The 19232-nt window shown below is 35.6% G+C and overlaps 2 protein-coding genes across 2 annotated transcripts in view; one reads left to right on the top strand and one right to left on the bottom strand.

The window, feature by feature from the left end:
• LOC128497712 (laminin subunit alpha-1-like) overlaps positions 1-4693 on the bottom strand; it is a 63579-nt gene extending 58886 nt beyond the window's left edge. The window contains 2 exon segments of the mRNA XM_053467872.1: positions 3455-3567; positions 4495-4693. Of these exon segments, the coding sequence (XP_053323847.1) occupies positions 3455-3567; positions 4495-4693 (312 nt within the window).
• LOC128498109 (rho GTPase-activating protein 28-like) lies at positions 131-18980 on the top strand. The gene is made up of 5 exons (XM_053468397.1): positions 131-200; positions 16648-16791; positions 17590-17717; positions 18171-18235; positions 18765-18980. Exons 2-5 carry the CDS (start codon positions 16681-16683, stop codon positions 18854-18856), a joined length of 396 nt encoding a protein of 131 aa, XP_053324372.1. The 5' UTR covers positions 131-200; positions 16648-16680; the 3' UTR covers positions 18857-18980.
• Positions 18981-19232: the final 252 nt, after the last annotated feature.

Genomic DNA, 19232 nt, shown 5'->3' with positions numbered 1-19232 from the left:
TGTACTTACATGATAAGAGATATTTTAGGTGATTATTTTTAAACCTGCTTAATAACTTATAAGTTATTTAAAATATTCTGTGTACATTATTTTATCATAAAAGATTGACTTTTTGTCTTTCATAGCTTGATGTGTGCTAACTGATATTAATCTGGTGTGAACATTGCGAGATAGGGTGGGACAGTGTGCGACGGGAAGAGGTAAGCGGAGTGAAATTCTGTAAGCACAAAGATCAGATTTATATTTGTCTTCAGACTGAGGCATACATATTTTGGGTTGCAGACTTAATTATTTTCCTTAGTTTAACAGTTGGTACCCTTAGAGATGTATATAGAGGTTGCACAGATGGGACATTTCACTGGTCTGTACCTTGCAGGACACCATAGAATAGACTAGGTGGCAGAGTAAAAAGGCACATAAAATTCTTAGGCATTTAGGAGGATTAGTGTAAACTGCTAACAAGCACTGTGTTGACAAATAGCTTAACATCATAAAAAACACTTTCTGAACTTAAGAGAGAACAGCTCATTCTGCATGTATTTTAGGATCTAAATAATGACATCACCACCCACTTACTATAATCCCATTTATTGCAACAACCACTAGGAGGAAAATGGCTTCTAAAATCCAAATTCTATTAGAGTGTTTTGTTTCTTTCACAAACTTATATATTTATATTGTATGCAATGTGTCCCCAGAAAATACAGTGGAAGTGTTTAAGAGTATTTAAAGAAAAAAAAAGTTCACCCAGTGTGCTGAAAAATATATAATAAAACTGCTAAGAATATAAGGCATGAAAGTAACCCTTGACACCAAATAAATGGCTATATGACAGTGGCCTGGGAAAAAACCCATGGAAAATAATAGGCAGTCAAGCAACATGCTGTAAAACTGTCTCTTTACAACATAATGGATGAGCAACGTGACTGATGATTCTCTCAGGATAAATTTACCAGATCAGTGATGTCTCTTTTTGCTGCACAATATTTGACACAAAGAGCAAATAAGTAGATTTATGCATGAATACCTTAAAGCTTGTAGGGATAACATGCAAACACGTATGCAAATTTAGGATGCATTATTTTAAATGGGACATTGCGATGATATAAAGTATTGTTTATCTAATGAAATAATCTCCTCGAGTCAGTAGTCAGAGTGTCCACTCCATTAATTAGACTAGACATTCTGCGTTTAACAGCAAGGTAGCATGATGAGGACCTAGTTTGTCGTCTAGATGATTGGACTGAGATAACAGAGATAAAACATATATCTAATATGGATACACGCAACCGTTCAAAAGTTTGGGGTCACTTACCAACTTGCTTGTTTTCGAAAGAAAATACATTTTTGTCTATTAGAATAACATGGAATGGATGAGAAATACCGTGCAGACGTCGTTAATGTTGTTAAATGACTATTGCAGATGGAAAGAGCTGATTTTGTATGGAATATCTTCATTGGCGTACTAGGCCCTTTATCACTCCCATCACTCCTGTGTTCCAATGGCACGTTATGTTTGCTAATCCAAGTTTACATTTAAAAGGCTAATTGATCATTAGAAAACCCGTTTTGCAACTATATTAGCACAGTTACAAATTTCCATGACCCCAAACTTCTGAACTGTATTGTATCTAATGTCAAAACATTGTATTATATGAAAACCACAACTGTTTTGAAACAAATAACATGTCATTTTTTTCTGCATAAATGTAGCAAATATAGTGGCACATTAGCCTTTCTGAGTCGGGACTGAGTTCAGGGTTGGAAAGAAAAAACCCGACTTGGAAAAGGGGCAAACACATATGGGGTGGGGGATTCTACAGAACCCTAAACCCTAGCCTCATGTATTCACAAAGCAGACAACAGGAACATTTAAAGGAACCACATGAATTGAAGTGCATATGATGGCTGTCCCTTAAATAAGGAAAATGGCTATAGCCATGTTTGTTCAAGAGGTCCTACATTAAAGTTGATATATTTAATTGGGCTAAAGCCGTAGAATAACATAAATCTTTGGAATCTCAGAGGTGTCAAAAACGTACATAATCTGAAAACAACAATACATTTTCATATAGCTTAATTGAATCTATTTTTTAATATAATGAGATAATGTAGAGATGTGACCCTAGCTTTCTCATTAAGGTGGTTAGGCATGGTTAATAAGCAGACAAATGGATCCCCCGGTTAAAGTAAACTGAATTAAAATGTAAACCCCTTATCATGCATTAACCAACACTGAAAATGAGAAGCACTAATACAGGGTTTAATTAATTATTCCTAGTCGCAAATGCTAAAGCTGTCCTTATGCCCTAAATAAAGTAAATTTTTTACACACAAGAGGATTTGGGGCATTTATGATATAGTGGTGGGGAAAGAATTGGCGAGAATTGATTCTAGTATTGATCCTAGTGATATCTTTGACCTGCTATGTCCATTTCATGCACGTAACAGAACAATTTAGTATTACTAATACAATAATAATAATAATACTTATTATTTTGAATGTCATTTACTTTGTTACCTTTCAAATTCTTGGATTGTGATCAACCACACTATTAAAAGGGAATTGTGACTATTTATTTTACTTAGTACCAGGTTACAAATATGGTTTCCTTATTTAATAGTTGTAGTTTTAGCAAAATATAATATTTTCAGGCAGACGTTCATATCTGTGAGGTAGCTCTGTTATCTGAGCCCAACCTACTAGGCAAACACCCTTACTCCTTTCAAATAATTGAATGGCTCAGTCTTAATCACCCAGCAGGACACTCTGATTAATGAAATGCATAAATTATTATATTTAATCCTCAAAGAGAAACATATTTTTTTCCCATGAGATTTTGACTTTATCAACTAAATGTAAAGCATTGTGTGCCCCTATTTTTTCTACACAGTATTACATGCACTATTTAGAAAGTTCACAGATAAAAGACATAAACACTACAGATAAGCAGTCCATATATTATGCAGTTTACAGGTTATTTATAGAGAAACAGAGGACCGTATAATGAGTACTTCCAAGTGGAACAAAGACTGTACATGTGAGATTTATAAGGATCCAGACGTTATTTGGTTAGCTTGTAATTTAGATTGTTCGAAGGAACTGGAAATGTGATATCTTACACATTTGGTATATGTGTGGTATTTCTAATTCAGGATGCTTGTAATTAAAGAGTAATGAAGGTCTTTCTAATACAGTAGGGGTTGTGCAGTACTTGATCCATACATTTTAAAATGTGAAGGTATAGGCAATCTGGTTCTAACTGTGCTAATTAAAAGATAAAATAACCCTGGTGTCACACCATACCCTTAGTTGACTATTCTCCCACAAATACTACATAGATGCCATAAAGAACTGCAAATGTGTAGGACTATGCAGAAAGGTGCTATTTAAAACCAGGAAAAAAAGATTTTAGCTAGAAAAAACATTAAAACAAGAAAGTGTCATAATTACTTGTCTTAAATCCAGTGTTATGGTGACCCAGTGATATATTCTGCCATTCTGAATACTGGGACTTTGCCACCAATCATTAGTGCCATCGATTGCATTGGTTATCGGGTGCCGTTCTGTAAATAAACAAATAAAAAAACATATACCAGCTTGCAAGTGAAAGAGAATAGAAAATGGAGTAAGAAAGTATTTTATTTCTATATATTTTGGTGAGAAGATTATTGGGTTCCGGTCAGTAAACAAAATACTACAGAAATAACGATGCCTGTTTGCAGTTAACCAGCAAGATGTACAACACATAATGAGGTCTTTTAACTACAATGTGAGTGCATGAAAGTTGGCAAACAAATCTTAATTTGTAGCAGCTCATTCATATATTCACTATTACTAACTCACATACTCAAACACACACAACTTATTCTGCACATTGATTGCTTGAAAAAAGCAAGCAATATGCAGAATAATTCAACCCCCAGATTGCTTGTGATTTGTAAATATAAGCTGAAGCTTGCAAATTTCTCTTTGTAGCCTCAGGGGGGTGACATGTAACCTCCCACACACACAGACACCAAAAAAAGATTAATTACAAAAATAATAATAGAAATGAAACAGGGATCCCCACATTAAGCAAGGGGGTCAACAACCCATCCACCTTTATCCCCTACCCTGTATGTGGTGGGGTAGGGGGTAATAATAGACTATATTAGGGTATAAAGCCCACCATGCTCTACATAATTTAGTGTTTACTGGGATGAAGTTTAAAATATACTGGGGGGAAAGGTTATTGAGTACAAAAAAATAAACCTTATATTAAACACCCTATTTACCCCCCTCCCCCCAAAAAATCCAAGTCGGTGAACTAGGAGTGAATGAGGTACTTCACTGTCCACCCCTTTGCACTTACAGGGTTCAGCCTTTTTAACTTTTACATTTTGTATTTGAGTGACTATATGAATTGCTTGCATGTAATGACATGTGACTAAACCATTTAACTATTTGTTGGTGAATAGACTCAACAGTATATCAGAAGATGGGTAACTTACCTTTGGGATTGGAACTGTTCTCATCACAGATGCTACATTGAGGGTTGCGTATTGGCCTCCCTGGCACATGTTCTACAAGTTTACAAAACATTTCTGGTCCCATTTCACCACATGTGGCATTAGTGGTAATAACGGCATTACTGGCAAGATTCAGTATAGCGGGAAACAAACCTAAACAGAACACAACAAGATTTACCATGTAGAATAACATTCAGAACACAAATTCATTTATGTGTTAGGGGAATAATGTGTTTTCATTTTTAAAGTATTACAGTTGATGATTTAAAACACAATATGTATGTGTATTTAATCAAGCATTAACTCTTTTTCCCTGGTTACTTTGCTGTCATCACTATATATTAGCACAATGTTAGTGATTTTTGGTATCGTCCGTGAACAGTTCTTGCTTTAGAACAATATTATGAAGCAATGTATTATAGTACGTTTATTAGAGAAGAATTGTCCTAAAAACCTCCCAAGAAATGTTGATAAAATGTCATGTTTTAAAGTTATATATATATCCAAACAAGATAAAGATAATCTGCCATGCCTGATGGACCAATCTTAAAAAGAACATGTTAATAATATAACTTAAATGTCTTGTTGTCCATACACTGCTAAATGTCACACTTTTGTAATTTAATGAAACATGGAAACATCATTTCTAGCGCTGTCAAAAGTGCAAACTCTTCTCAGAAATAATTATATATTCATGCAAGTTGCCTAATTTTCATTTTTGGGGGAAACACTTGTCAAGTGACACAAAAAAAAACATGAACTGATAAGACTTTTTACGCAATTAAACCTTCAAATGAAATAATAAAATGACAGATCTGTAAAAGGTTAATTTACTTAACATGCAAGAGCTTGTAATTAACATTTTGTCTAAGTGACACAGTGCCTTTGAATACAATTATGTTTAAAATTCAATGTTGATGCTCTAGATAAAGATATAATACATTAAGGCAAACAAAGGGCTCGCTCAGGCATTCTTCCTGACCTGGGATCGCAGTGTTTTCCTGTTTACTTTCTTGCTACCCTCATGCTTGCCTGTCTGGTTAGTGCTCTACTTTATGAAGCAATCATGCAGTTCAATTGCCAAAAAAACTGTAGGGTTTTGTTATCTGTGTTCATGTTCCTAGAGCCATGAAACTGCAAATCTGCACATTCCTTCCATTATTTTGACTGGCTTTAGCTTATGTATGCCTCTGACCTTTTAAGTTCTGATAACTTATCTTCATACCACATTCCTTTTATTGGGAGCTTTGCTCAGTGATCAATACATATTTTCTTTTAATATATGTCAAGTTTTAACCTTTTATCATTTGAAAGAATGATAAAAGCAAAGGATCTTTATGAACAATTACCTAAGCATTGTTCTGTATGTCCTACTTGTTATGTGCGACACTACTTGTCGCCCATTGTAAAGCTTTACAGAATATGATGATACGACATAAATCAATAAATAACAGCTACATTTTAGTTATCCATATTTTTAACAAAGTTAGGACCTATATGGAATATTCAAAGATACTTTTCAGTTTGTGTCCTTCTTCTAAGCAATTAAAACCATAGGTAGTAAGAAAAGCAAAAGAAAAATTGAAGATAACCCGCTGTGTGGATGTTACCACTTGCTTTCCCCCCACAGCCTTTTGTTCTTTGATTGTTGAGCACAATAAACATCCTTTAAAGAGAACGAAGGTGATGCGTAGTTTGAGGTGAGGTAAGCAACAGTAATATGTGGGTTCAGAACAGAAGTCACATCATATTACTCAGCAGTCCGTGTTCTTTATGGGGCTTGGCTGTATGGGCTACCCTTCCTACATTATTCTCCAGATTCTCCCTTCTTTGACTCAGCTCCTTCCACTCTCACCCCTTCGATAGTCCACTGTACGCTAGCCCAAACCCGTGTATGCAGCCAACCCTACCTACCTGACTTGACCCCACTCACATGCAGCCATTGAGCGTTGAAACCCAGCTATAATAAAAATAGAAACCCGTAGAACTTTGTAGGTCATAGAGAATCACCTCCTTCCAATACACCAAGGGCCTTGAGAAATAGTACATTTTAAACATTTAGAATGTTTGATACTTTAAGCAAGAGTTAACAACGATTATTCTCAGACATGATTTTCTTAACATGGAATGAATGGCCTCACCAGTTGTTAGAAACACTGTAGTATTGTGTGTTTTATTTTTTTTTGGAGTCTTCCTCCTGTGGTTTATTATCTTGATATCGCTATGTATATATTTTAATTTATTTGAATATTTATATAGCTTTAGATGTAGAATTCCAAGCATGTCTTCAGGCGTCTGGCTTTAGTTCCTCTCCAGGGCTCTTTTCCCATTCATACCAAATTTCATTTCCTGTGTTGCTTTGTTGAACTTCTGTTTGCAAAAACCTGCTTTTCTGAGAGCAGGTATATGTGTAAAATGCCTTGGAGGTAATCTCTCATAGAGGGTCATGACAACGAGGCAAAGTTAAAAATGATATTACCTTATGAATGTTCTAATATATATATATCCTGATATATATGGGATAGATTGTTACCCTCAATACAAAGAAAAGAAATAACCAGCCCATCAAATGATCAATAAGAAAATAATCTTTGAACTTTTAGGTGTTGATTATTACGCACCCTTGGTTTTTATGGTGATCTGTTTTCCCCACAATGGACCACTTACTATGATGTCCAAACGCATCACACTGCTACAACCGCACTTGGTTGAATATGGGTAAATTCGCCAGTTTAAAACCATCACCCAAACATACATTAAGCTATTGAACTGGGGAATAATTAATAATTGTACGTGAAATCTTGCTTATAAGAATAAAGTATATGTGTCTTCTGATATACAAATTAGTACTAAAGATAATATTTTTCCAAGCATTAATAATTTCCTACAAGTCAAGTTCACCTTTATCTTGAATGAAACTAGCCACAAATTTAGCCCTTGAAAGGGTTGCAAAAAAATTCACATTGTAAAATACTATGGTGGCCTCCTCAACTGGAGGTTTTGCCTTCTTCCTGAAGTGTCTGAAGGCTTTTACAGTAAAAAGGAGTGCTGCATTCACAGTTATTCAGGTTTATTGTGTATATTATTGATAATAACCCCTGGAGTTGGGTGGAATGGTTGATAAGCTATATGGCTGCTTTATACTATACAGAATTCATTATTTTGAGGTTGCTATTCCTTTTATCCGGGTTGTCTCAGATGCCTAATTTTAAGTACCGGTATTTTCACAGCTGAACTCCAACCACCAGTCTAGAAAACATCAAACAGCCTTGGTATGCATACTACCTGTGTACTTTTCCTACTTTACTACAACTGCACTGAGAAAGAACAACGGAACATATGTCATGATTGTATGTTTGCAGATCACACTACAAAGGAGCTGACGTTTAAAATGCTTTAATGACTGTGTTGACATATTGTAAAAAAAAAAGAAGTTCAATGAGATGGGGGGCAGTGTGAAAACCCTTGCCCCAGAAATGTAGCACCTGGCCTGGAACATGATGCTTCTAGCAGTGATCAGGAAATTTGGAATATTAACTTGCAGATGCAAGACAGCTGGAAGCGCCTGTGGAAGCCCGGCTTTCACGGCTAGGTTACTTAAGAAAATAGCAGAGGATGTTTACTTTCTAGCTCCTGTATTTATGTTTTGTGTCGGTGGTTTTAGTGTTCTTTACAAATCAAATCATTCTTGGTAGCACACTTTCTGAAGAATGTTTGGACTGGGGTTAATACGGACATTCAATAAACATAATTTTGTTCAGCAAATGGTTGTAGCCCTGCAGATGTAGAGCTAAACATCCTGCATGCCTGGAAAGCGTTAGGTGGTAGCCCTCAGATTTATATTAGGAGTGTTACAGAATAACACAATTTCTATTTATCTTCACCATTGCCCTGGTTACTGTGGTGACTGCGCCGTTATAACGCAATGCACAAATATACTTAAAACAACTGGGTCTAGAATGCCACATTTATATTGCCTTCCGTGTTATCTCTTGTTGGTTGAGCTAACAGGCCACAAAATATCAGCCCCTGGCTAGAAGTGTTCAGTCTTAATTACAGGGTAATTGACTAGACCTGCATGACTAACTCCCAAACAAAAAGAAATAAAGAATTCTAGTGTCTGTGCTGAATCTTAAATAATTCCCTCTGGCCAAGAGAAAATGGTTAATTACTATGAGTGTAAAGAGGTATACTTTTTTTTTTAATCAGAAAATTATCTTTTCTTTTTTTCAATGGTCCGGTCAGGACTGGAAGGATTCCAGGAGCCAAGATTCTATGGCTTCCAAAATCCTACTAGCTTTTATCTATGGAAGCATCAATCCTTGGCTTCAAAATCATTTCCAAGCTGGCGCCATAAATATTCTGTCTGGTTCCCAAAGCTGAGTTTTAGCAGGGTTATGTCAGGTTGACTACCCAGTTCCTTTAAGGACCATCCTAGCAAAGTTTGCATTTGAGTGATAACAGTTTATAGCATGAGAACCCGACAAGCAAGTGGGACCTGGGCCTACAGAAGGACCCAAAATCTTATGCCCTGTTAACTTTTATTTTAGGAAATCAGCCCTGCTGACCTGTGGTTTTTCAATGCCAGCTATAACTTTTGGGTGTTTCCAGTACTGTGCAGAACACAATAATGATGTCATAAAGTCGGCAGACAAGTCATCTGCTATGGACACCGTCATTCCATGCATAAACATAAATACAAGTTCTTGCTTTGCACCAAGCAGCTTCCTATTCACATCAGTGACCCAGAAGCATGTATGAAATTTGGGTGCCAATGTCAGAAAATGGTACAACTTGGTACCTCAATTGATCAATCAAAGCTTCAGCCTCCATGACATAAGCTTGCTGACGTCTATGTGGCGGTAGCGTAATTGACTTTAATTTGGTGAATTAGGTGTAGTGGGTTATACTGATTTTAAGGGCTGATATTGTTGTGGCGGTGTGTGTAAGACATATGGGCTTACTGCCACATGTTTGGGCCTTTACAAATGTAAGGCTTAGAACTATAAACACAAAATGTTATAATGTGCAAAAAGCTATGGATACTACGGAATCCTTTTTTTCATTAATCTAAATGATATATTTTTCAAAGCACTTATACAATTAGACCCTGTAATGTCAAACAGACTTATTTAGATAAATCAAGGATATAATATAACAAACTAAACTGAATGTGACTATGTGAGTGGAATGATCAATTGAGGCTACGTTACTGAATACTTCCTACGCTCTAACTCCTTGTTTTTAGAGCTAATTTTCCCCATCTGTCTGCAGACCAGTTCAAAGCACCTCAACTTGTTTGGGAAAATACTTGAAACCCGAGGACCTTTCAAAGGACATAATTATTTTGGTGAAAGAATAGTTTGCAGTGTTAAGGTCTCTGATACGATCTAAACCTTCATCAGGACAAGGCATTGTCCATGCCAAAACATTACAAAGAGTTAAAATACAGACTAAGCATTCTAGGCTGATTAGATAAGTGATGTACCATAAATAAAGGAAATGTAAAGCAACGTTTAGCCTATCAGACATCACCACAGCTTAAAAGCCCTTGTGCTGCATTTTTTCCTCTTGGCTAACATCACAAGTTGCAGAAACGTAGTCTTCTTCCCACAGTCGTTCAGGCAGTTACTGACTAATGAACCATAGAACAGCTAAATCTGTTCGTGACAAAGATTGAGATTCATAATCAATGTATGCCATTTTAAGTTACAAAGTTACAGTGGTATCATATATATAACGCAAGTCAGGGGGGGTTATATGCTCACAAAGCCAGACGTGTGTGAAGGATTATTTACTAACGCAAAAGTAAATCATTCTGAAGAGGAAATAGTGTAAGGAGTACATTTGAGACTCAGAAGAAAAACAGTGCAATGTATATTAACCTTATGCATTAGAAGTTAATGGACAATCGACAATAAAACGTTGGTCTTCACTAGAATGTACAGAATGCCATAGAGATTAACCGTTTGTATGTCAGATAATTTACTATGAATGCAGACCCAATGTGGTAGACTTATTTGGGATTCCAGGGGTTAATCATTAGTATGCAGTAGGCAAGACTCTAATAGTCCATGTGGGTTCCTCCAGCAATCTTGCTTGTAATACAATGAGCAACAGAGAAACTAAGATCTAAGGTTATGTAAGTGCAAGTTATTCAGAAACAAAACATCTATTATGGGCAGAATAAGACGCCAAGATATCTCAGATACGTACTGCAGTTGTCCATATAGAATTGCATATGCTAATTTGGTTGTTCATACACTTTTATTATGTTTAGCTCTTTGTGACTCCTTGAATATTAACGGCCATTTGACATTTTTAGATGAATAGACAATCATGCTTCAGATTAAGTTTACATTGAGTGAGAAGTATTTAAGCATAAAGAAAACCAATTGGATGGCATAAAAGCGTATTTATATAAAAAGTGATTCTGGTGTAAAGTTCAAAAAGTGGTCTTATCAATGATCATGACCATTCCATTACTTGTTTAGGTGACAAGGCCATATTTCAACAGCAATTATTATTTTAACACATAACCCAAGGTATAACCCAGCATGTTGGTTTTATGGCTGGGAGTGATCCCCTTATTTTTGGTCTATGAGTAGAGTGTTCCTCCTTCAAAGTGCAATAGTGAGTTAGCATTGTACTAAAAGGCCTTTGTCACTTCTGTAGGTTAAATGTTTCTAATTCCTTACATTAATTATGGGAATATGGCCTATTACCACAAGGAAAGGCTTTTTTGAGGTTTTGCTCAATACGGTTTGATGGGTTTCATGTAGAGGATTATTTGGGAGGCATTCTAATATCCAGCGCTTAAAAAGACCCAAAAACTGTGCTGTTGGGAAGGATCACCTCTGTGTCATTTAGTAAATAGCTTGTCCTCATCTAACAATTAAGAACTAATTACAAGTTAGTCCTAAAACAAGCTTCCACATCTCCTTATCTTAATCCAACTTGCGCTTGGCACCTTTATGTCTGGGGTCCTTCACAGACTGACTCCTGCTTGAAATGAGTTTGGAAACCAAGTTTCTGTCCCAATCTTAAAATTGTAAGAAAAATGCTTATCTAAATCTAGTAAATCTTTATTTTAATCTTAAATCTCACTTTAACATTAACTAATTTAATTTTATGACGATTCATTAACCCTTTCAGTTCCATTTCTGTAAAACATCTTTTTGGACTACTTCTTATAAAATGCAACTATGGTGTAAATGTTGTGTGCACTACTGATTAAACAAAATGTATCCAAATGTACAAATAAAGACTTTAACATAAGTGATACACGACAAGGGTGGCCAAGCAGTTTTTGTAATGTAATTGTGGATGACCTCAAATTCCAAGATTTATTTTTTTACTCAGAGGACCTTTATCATACAGCAGTATGATCCTTCTGTACACGAAATGTAATTGCAAAAAGGGAAATTAACCTTTTGTGAATATATAAAATCGTGACAATGATATATAATTACTTTATATTCTTAATTGAAATACATTTCCTATTTAAAGAAGTCACTAATTACCTGAAACTCTCTGTATCTTTGCTGTAATTGTTTTTTGGAGATATTCTTTTTAAAAAATGCAACACATTAAAGCTGAGATCTGTGTCTCAAAAGTGGCAAAGCCAACATTATCTTATCAAATTCCTGCCCTGAAATATTCTCCTTCTGACTCACCAACCCTTATAAAGACTGCTTGAACCAATCAACACCATAAACCAGAGATTACAGGAAGAATAACCATATAGAACGTGGGAAAAAGAAAGATACCTTTATACATAAAGTGTTTTCTACATATACTTTGCTTATTTTAATCTGTAAAATCACTAAAATTACAAAATGTAGGATTTGGGAAAAGTGGCAAATCTACGTTGAGCAACATATTAATAGGGATAATCATTTCTGTAGATTATAAAAACATGAGGTTAAGGAGTTTTATTACAAAGTTTGCTTAATCTGTAAACACTATGACATGAGTTTACTTGAGGAATTTAAGATGTTTTTTTGGTAATATCCAAGAATCAGCACATTTCTACTGGAACCCATATTTTAAGCGCAGGGAGAAAAACTAAAGTTTCAAGATGTTCCGAATGGGTCATTGTGACCATAAGGTCTAATTTTGCCCCTACCTAATATATGATATGATTTGCACACAAGGTCAGTGAAATATACAATAAACGGGGTGTAAATCTATATACAAAAACTCTTGATATGAACCACGAAGGTCTGATCAGTATATCAGTATGACGCTGTCCAGAGAGGTCCCCGGAGCCACTTTGGCGCTAAGGATAAGTGGTTGTAATTGTATATCACATGAGAAAATCCCCTTTAATCCAGTGTTGGTTTATATTTCTGAATTATACAACTGAGCCTTACTTTTAAACACTTTGATAGACCTGAACAATGGCACGACGCGGGATTAAGTGGGATTTACAAAAACGAAGTAAAGTACACAGTTTCATAAATGGTCTGATTCACACAATTCTATTTGTGCAACTTTCACTCAAAATTCTTTATCTAAAGTTACAACGTATTTTATAATGTTTTCGCCAAATATGGTATTCAATTAAATAATGTTAATAATGAATGTAAAATGATTACATCATATACAATGTTAAAGGTCATTTTACAGTGGATGATTTGCCATTGAAATGTAACTCTTTTGCGGCTCCCTAAGTGTCTTCTTCACCAACTGTAGTTTAACATCTTGCTTTGAAGGAACTTTAAGGAAAAAGGTAATTGAGGAGTCCAAAGTCATATCCATTAATTATTATTTGGGTTGGCTTGGCTGAGCAATCCAGAAGAAGCGAGGAAGCCACGTGGGAGCTCAACAGTATGCTCAACAGAGGATCTCCCCAACTAGTCCATGATCATCACTGTAAAAGCGTGACATTGGGACAGTGCCCCAAAATCTGGTCTGTCCTATGAAAAAAAAAAAATCTGTCCTATGAAAACCAAGACTGTTGGGATGTATGTTTTCATTTAGTAAAACAGTAACAAGCTTCCAAGTGTATAAACATTTGAAGTTCATGGTTATATTTGTTTAGCTTTATAATATCACATTTTTAAGGGTCTGTATCAAATGACAGAAACATAACTCTGAGTATAACATGAATCGTGTCTTGTATGTCATACTGTTTTAGTGCGCTATATCATTTACTAAAACTGGTTAAGTGTTGTTTGATGCACTTTGGTCGCTCACATAACCTTCCCCCTTTTATCTCCTGTTTGAAGACACTAGCAATAAAACCATAAGAAACATTGAATTTGACACAGATAAGAACCATTTGGCCCATCCAGTCTGCCCATATTTCCCTGCTGTTCTGTCCCATGCATATAAATTCTGTTACTGTATTAACCTCTACCCCTTCTGCTTGGAGACCGTTCCACTTACCTACGCCCCTTCTCAGTAAAGTGAAATTGAATTGCATTACATCTAAGAATCTCTCTAGTTTTAGAATATAACCTCTTATTTATGATGATCATGTCATCTTCTTAGGACAACTGATCAGTGTCCTCACTAATTTCAGTAGGTACGCAACTTGTATCTACACATTTTCTTGGGGTAAGCATATATCTAAAACACCTTGATGACATATATATATATATATATCATTACATAAGTTATGGTGGGTAAAAGGTGATGGAAACCCTTCCACTTAAATTTAAGGGGTAGTAGAAGTATTATTAAACACTCATCTACACACACCAGACAAGCCAGGAGGCTTGCTTTTCCCTCAGAAATCTCATGGTGCTTTCACAACCACAAGGGATTCTGGGTAGGCGCATGCAAACAAGGTTAACAATTATCACCTTTGCCTCTATATCCACTTTATACATGGATTCCTTGAAAGTAATTGCCCGCTGTACAAGACAGCCTATAGACAAAACTCAGGAAGAGGTACAATAGCCAGATCACCACTCATGGACAGCTGTTTCGTCCTTCATGGGACTCGTCAGCATGAGGTTGGGATACTGGCTTAATAGTATGAGGCTTGGGGTAACTAAGAAATATCATTACATAAGTTATGGTGGGTAAAAGGTGATGGAAACCCTTCCACTTAAATTTAAGGGGTAGTAGAAGTATTGTTAAACACTCATCTACACACACCAGACAAGCCAGAAGGCTTGTTTTTCCCTCAGAAATATCATGGTGCTGCCACAACCACAAGGGATTCTCTTGTGGTTGTGAAAGCACCATGAGATTTCTGAGGGAAAAGCAAGCCTTCTGGCTTGTCTGGTGTGTGTAGATGAGAGTTTAACAATACTTCTACTACCCCTTATATATATATATATATATATATATATATATATATATATATATATATATACATATATTAGCATGTACAGTTTAAGTGCATTCTGTGCATTGGACTATCCCTTTAAGGCAATTTACCTTGAATTCTACATAGGGTTGTGGTAAAACTTTGAGCAATTTTTTTTTTTCAGAAACCTGTAAATCCCCTAAATATTAATATAATTAAATATTGACTCAGACCAGCTGAACTGAATGCCAAAGGCAGCGTTGGCTTTATGGGTCTTTTTATTTTTACGTTATGGATAACAGTAGTATTATTCATGTATTGTCTAGACAACTTCAAAGAAAAAGGGCATTTCTAGAGGCAAACAGCTGCAAATCCTTGACAGTGCTTTGTGGCTTTGTCTGTTTTATGTTGATGCGCTGTGCTACTCACTGCATGAACACATACTAACAGTCATGTAAACTCTTCGGATGGAGTCTTTCATCAAAGGTAATACCTTTTATTGGGCCAACCCAGAAAATGCTGTAAAGTAACATAGGCTTTTGAGACCTCACAAGCAGGGCCGGACTGGGACTGAAAAGCAGCCCTGGAAAAATTTGGAGACCAGCCCCATATAGTTTATCTCACGGTGAAGCTCTTATACCCACACGCACCCCTTATACATACCTATATATATGTGCCATTCTTTTTATCTCATTATTTGTATTAAAATGCCAGAAAGCAAAAGTGTTAAAAGGCCCTAATAAATGAAATACATTACACATAATGGGATCAAAACATTTACTACTGCGAACATTTTTAGATGAAAAAGTTCCATTTTATTCAGTGGAACAAAACACTGATCACATTATTCTTCACGATATTCTGGTAAGAAACTTTTATTTCTTTATTAATTCATGTAGACTATTTTTTTCCATATTTAATAAAAGCTATGATTGAGACATGTTTGGTTTTTATTTCCTTTCATTTGACAACCTACTCCCGAGTTATGCACCTCTGCCCCCAGGCTTGCCACTCTGCCCCCCTGATATGCCTTCAAACCCCCTATATGCCACTCTGCCTCCAGAAATGTCTTATGGCCCCTATATGCCAGTCTGCCCCATGATATGCCTTCTAACCCCAAATATGCCACTCTGCCATATAGGGGGTTAAAAGGCATATCATGGGACAGAGTGGCATATAGTGGGTATAAGGCATTCCTGGAGGCAGAGTGGCATAAAGGGGGTTAAAAGGCATATCATGCCCACTCTGCCTCCAGAAATGCCTTATACCCCTATATGCCACACATGCATTCCATCAGAAGAAGAGACATCTGAGGTCTTAAAAGCTTATGTAGCTGTACATATTTGTCTATGGTTATCCAGTTGTACCGCTCCATATCCACATATTTTTTTCATATTAAAGCCTACAGGATATGTATGTGGGATAACCCTAAAGGAAACTGTACTAAATACTGTAAATAGTCCATTGAGTGGAATCTCTTAATTCCTGTTGGTACATCAAACTTAAGCTTTTCATAATAATATTTACTTTTAAACATAGCCAGATGTAAAATAATAGAGCCTTTTGCTTTAAAAAGCTGCCAATTCGTACAAACGAACAGCTCCCAACTGTTGTCCCCTTACAATAAAGTAATCCATGTGTCTGGGTTTTGGCTGCTTATCTCTGCATACATCCGCTATACGTCTTTATCTATAATCACTTGGCTGATTATTTTGTTAATAAGTTACTTTTAGCATCCCATGTAGTAACCAACTGAAAATGTATGTTATGCTAAAATTGCTGGGTGGCAAATATACAGAAGAAGACAGACACGTTGTAGAAGGACCTCCACTAATGTGTTTTATTTGTTTTTTTTCCCTGTGTTGACCTAGGTTCCATCCTTTTTAATTTCTCAAGTTCGTAAAATGAATGACGCAGCTTTGAGTAATAACAAAAAGCAGCTAATTTTCGATAAAAGTGTAAGGAAGCTGTTACGGAGGAAGACAATGGAAAGAGAAAGACCTGAAAGACGTGAGGTACTGTTGGCTGATATTCAGAAAAGGCCATGTTACTTCAATGAACTTTTTTTTATTATTGTTCTCTTAGCACCGATAGACAGACTTTTTACAAAGTAGAACGATGGCAGCCTCATTTAACCTACAACCTGATAATCTCCCCTTTCATTCATAGGTACTTTACACAATACATTTAAACCTACTTTGATCTCATTTATAATGTAGCTATTCCCTGCTGTGGATAACTTAATTAATGAGATTATTTCATTGACCAACAAAAGGACAAGAAAGAATAATCAAATGTGAAAAGTAATTTAAAGGCATAGTAAAAAAAAAAAAAATACTTTTTCTAAAAAATAGTTTTTCTAGTACTTTTCCAAAGCTGGCTTAAATAAATTCCAAAGAATATTTGAGTAACTAATATAAACAGGATTTTGCACGTCAGTTGTATATGTAACCTGAACAAATAGGAGGAAATGAAATACTATGAGTTTAAGTATACAATGTAAGTACTTATGCCCAGATGTAGCTTGTTGACCAGCATCACATGCATACATGTCAAGTTCTCGCTAAACATATGAGAAGCTGCTTTATAGTGGGCTAGGCATCTAACATATCCAACAAAAAAATAACAAAATGGATCATAAAAGCTACTCATTTTTTTTCCAAATGTAAATAAGATTATTGTTCTTCTGGCGTTCTGTAAATAAAATGTAAAGTGATGTAATACATGGCATCCGCGATGATTGAGAAGACCTGATTAAGTTATACCAGTCCCCGTGCTAGTTATCACAGTTGTGCTTTGCTATTGTATTACAGCACTGTGATGTACCTGAAGGAGTGATAAGAGTTTACGCTCCATTGCACTCAAAGGTTTCCATGGCGATCCAGCTGAACAGTCGGACGAAAGCCAAAGACATCTTGGCAAGGTTTCAGTGCGAAAACAGGTGTGAAGAGGACCACATTTTTACATTTCCTTCAAAATGACAGGTTTAATAACAGTAGTCATTTCAATTATTTTGGATGACCTACAGAGTGACCTTTATTATGTGTAATATAAATCTGGTATCACAGTGTTCGGTGTATGTCTTTTTCAATTTCGATTTAAAAAAAAAGATAAGTTCTACTAGATATGTTACTTTGATACGCTCTGTGTTAATTTAGCATCATTTCGCCAGAGTGTGTTTCTTCCGTGTGCCTAGAAACTATTTGTGCGAGTTTCCTTCTTGTCCTGTAACTTGAGAAATAATTATGTTAAATTTGTTTTATATTAGATTAACATACAATTTGATGGCAGATGAGAGAGGTATTCCAGCAGCTTGATAAAAAAAGGTGTTAATCATCTGCCCATTTTTGTCCACATTATTATAACGTTTTATAATTTGTCTTCTTCTTTGTAGTAACGGAACACCAGACAGTGACAGAATAAACAACCAAAGTTTATATGAAATAGGAGGAAATATAGGTAAGCATGGTATACCAAATGGTTCCATAGAACTTACATCATGTGTACTGGCATGGGATAAATATGAGAGAATATCAGCAAATTAGATTTTATAAAGTCAACTGACTGATTGCTAGTACTCTACTGGTCGATAGTTCATATTGGACCAGCACTAGTGTCAGCACTATTTAGGTACTGAATTATTTTATTGATTTTTCTTGGCAATTGCTTATAAAACTTAAACAATGAGGTCCTTTTTTGGAAGTTTTAAGAAAATATTATTTATCTCCCTTTATACAGGTTCATTAAAAACTAGTAAATGCCTAATAGCTCAACTATCATTGTTTTTCTATTTAGATTCCATAAATAGTATAAAAGACCTCATACTAGAATTACTTAGTGACTAATATACCGGTATGTATATATATATATATATATATATATATATATATATATATTATATATGTATTTTTTGGGTGGAGATGGTTCACCAGTGTCTTATAGCAATGGTTTATGTTTCACTAATGACCTTTGACTATGTTTATTTTAGGAGAGCATTGCCTGGATCCAGATACCTATATGTTGGATGTGTACAATGTGAACCCTCGCGCAGAATGGATTTTAAAGCCAAAAAACAGCTGAAAATGTGAAGGTGATTTGAAGGACATGCTTTACAAATGCAGTAGACTGCGCCAATGGAATGCAGAAGACTCTGAGCAATAGGAACAATAATGATGGAGACTCGGCTCAAGACTTTGAAAAGAAATAGAGGTACTAAACCACAAGGAGAATGAAACCGTAACCCTTTCAGGAAAAGAGCAGACCATGGAAAAATGTTTCTAGGGAATATATACTAAAAATATATAGTGAAATGACACATCAACAAAAACCTACCTACATAAGGGACAGACGGTCAAGATATCCATGAGGTCATCAGTCTGATCACATAAAAGTATTATTTTTGACGTACAGATTTGGCTTGTGTATCTGTTAAAATGCACTCCTGGACAAACTAGGA

Source organism: Spea bombifrons, chromosome 5 (assembly GCF_027358695.1).
Source record: "Spea bombifrons isolate aSpeBom1 chromosome 5, aSpeBom1.2.pri, whole genome shotgun sequence".
Taxonomy (NCBI): domain Eukaryota; kingdom Metazoa; phylum Chordata; class Amphibia; order Anura; family Pelobatidae; genus Spea; species Spea bombifrons.
This window is presented reverse-complemented; position numbering and strand designations above follow the sequence as displayed.

Excerpts from the sequence above, each read along its gene's own strand:
- LOC128498109 (XM_053468397.1), top strand. The coding sequence starts at position 16,681 with ATGAATGACGCAGCTTTGAGTAATAACAAAAAGCAGCTAATTTTCGAT. Across the intron at positions 16,792-17,589 it reads AAAGACCTGAAAGACGTGAG|CACTGTGATGTACCTGAAGG; the intron begins GTACTGTTGGCT and ends ATTGTATTACAG. Across the intron at positions 17,718-18,170 it reads AGGTTTCAGTGCGAAAACAG|TAACGGAACACCAGACAGTG; the intron begins GTGTGAAGAGGA and ends TCTTCTTTGTAG.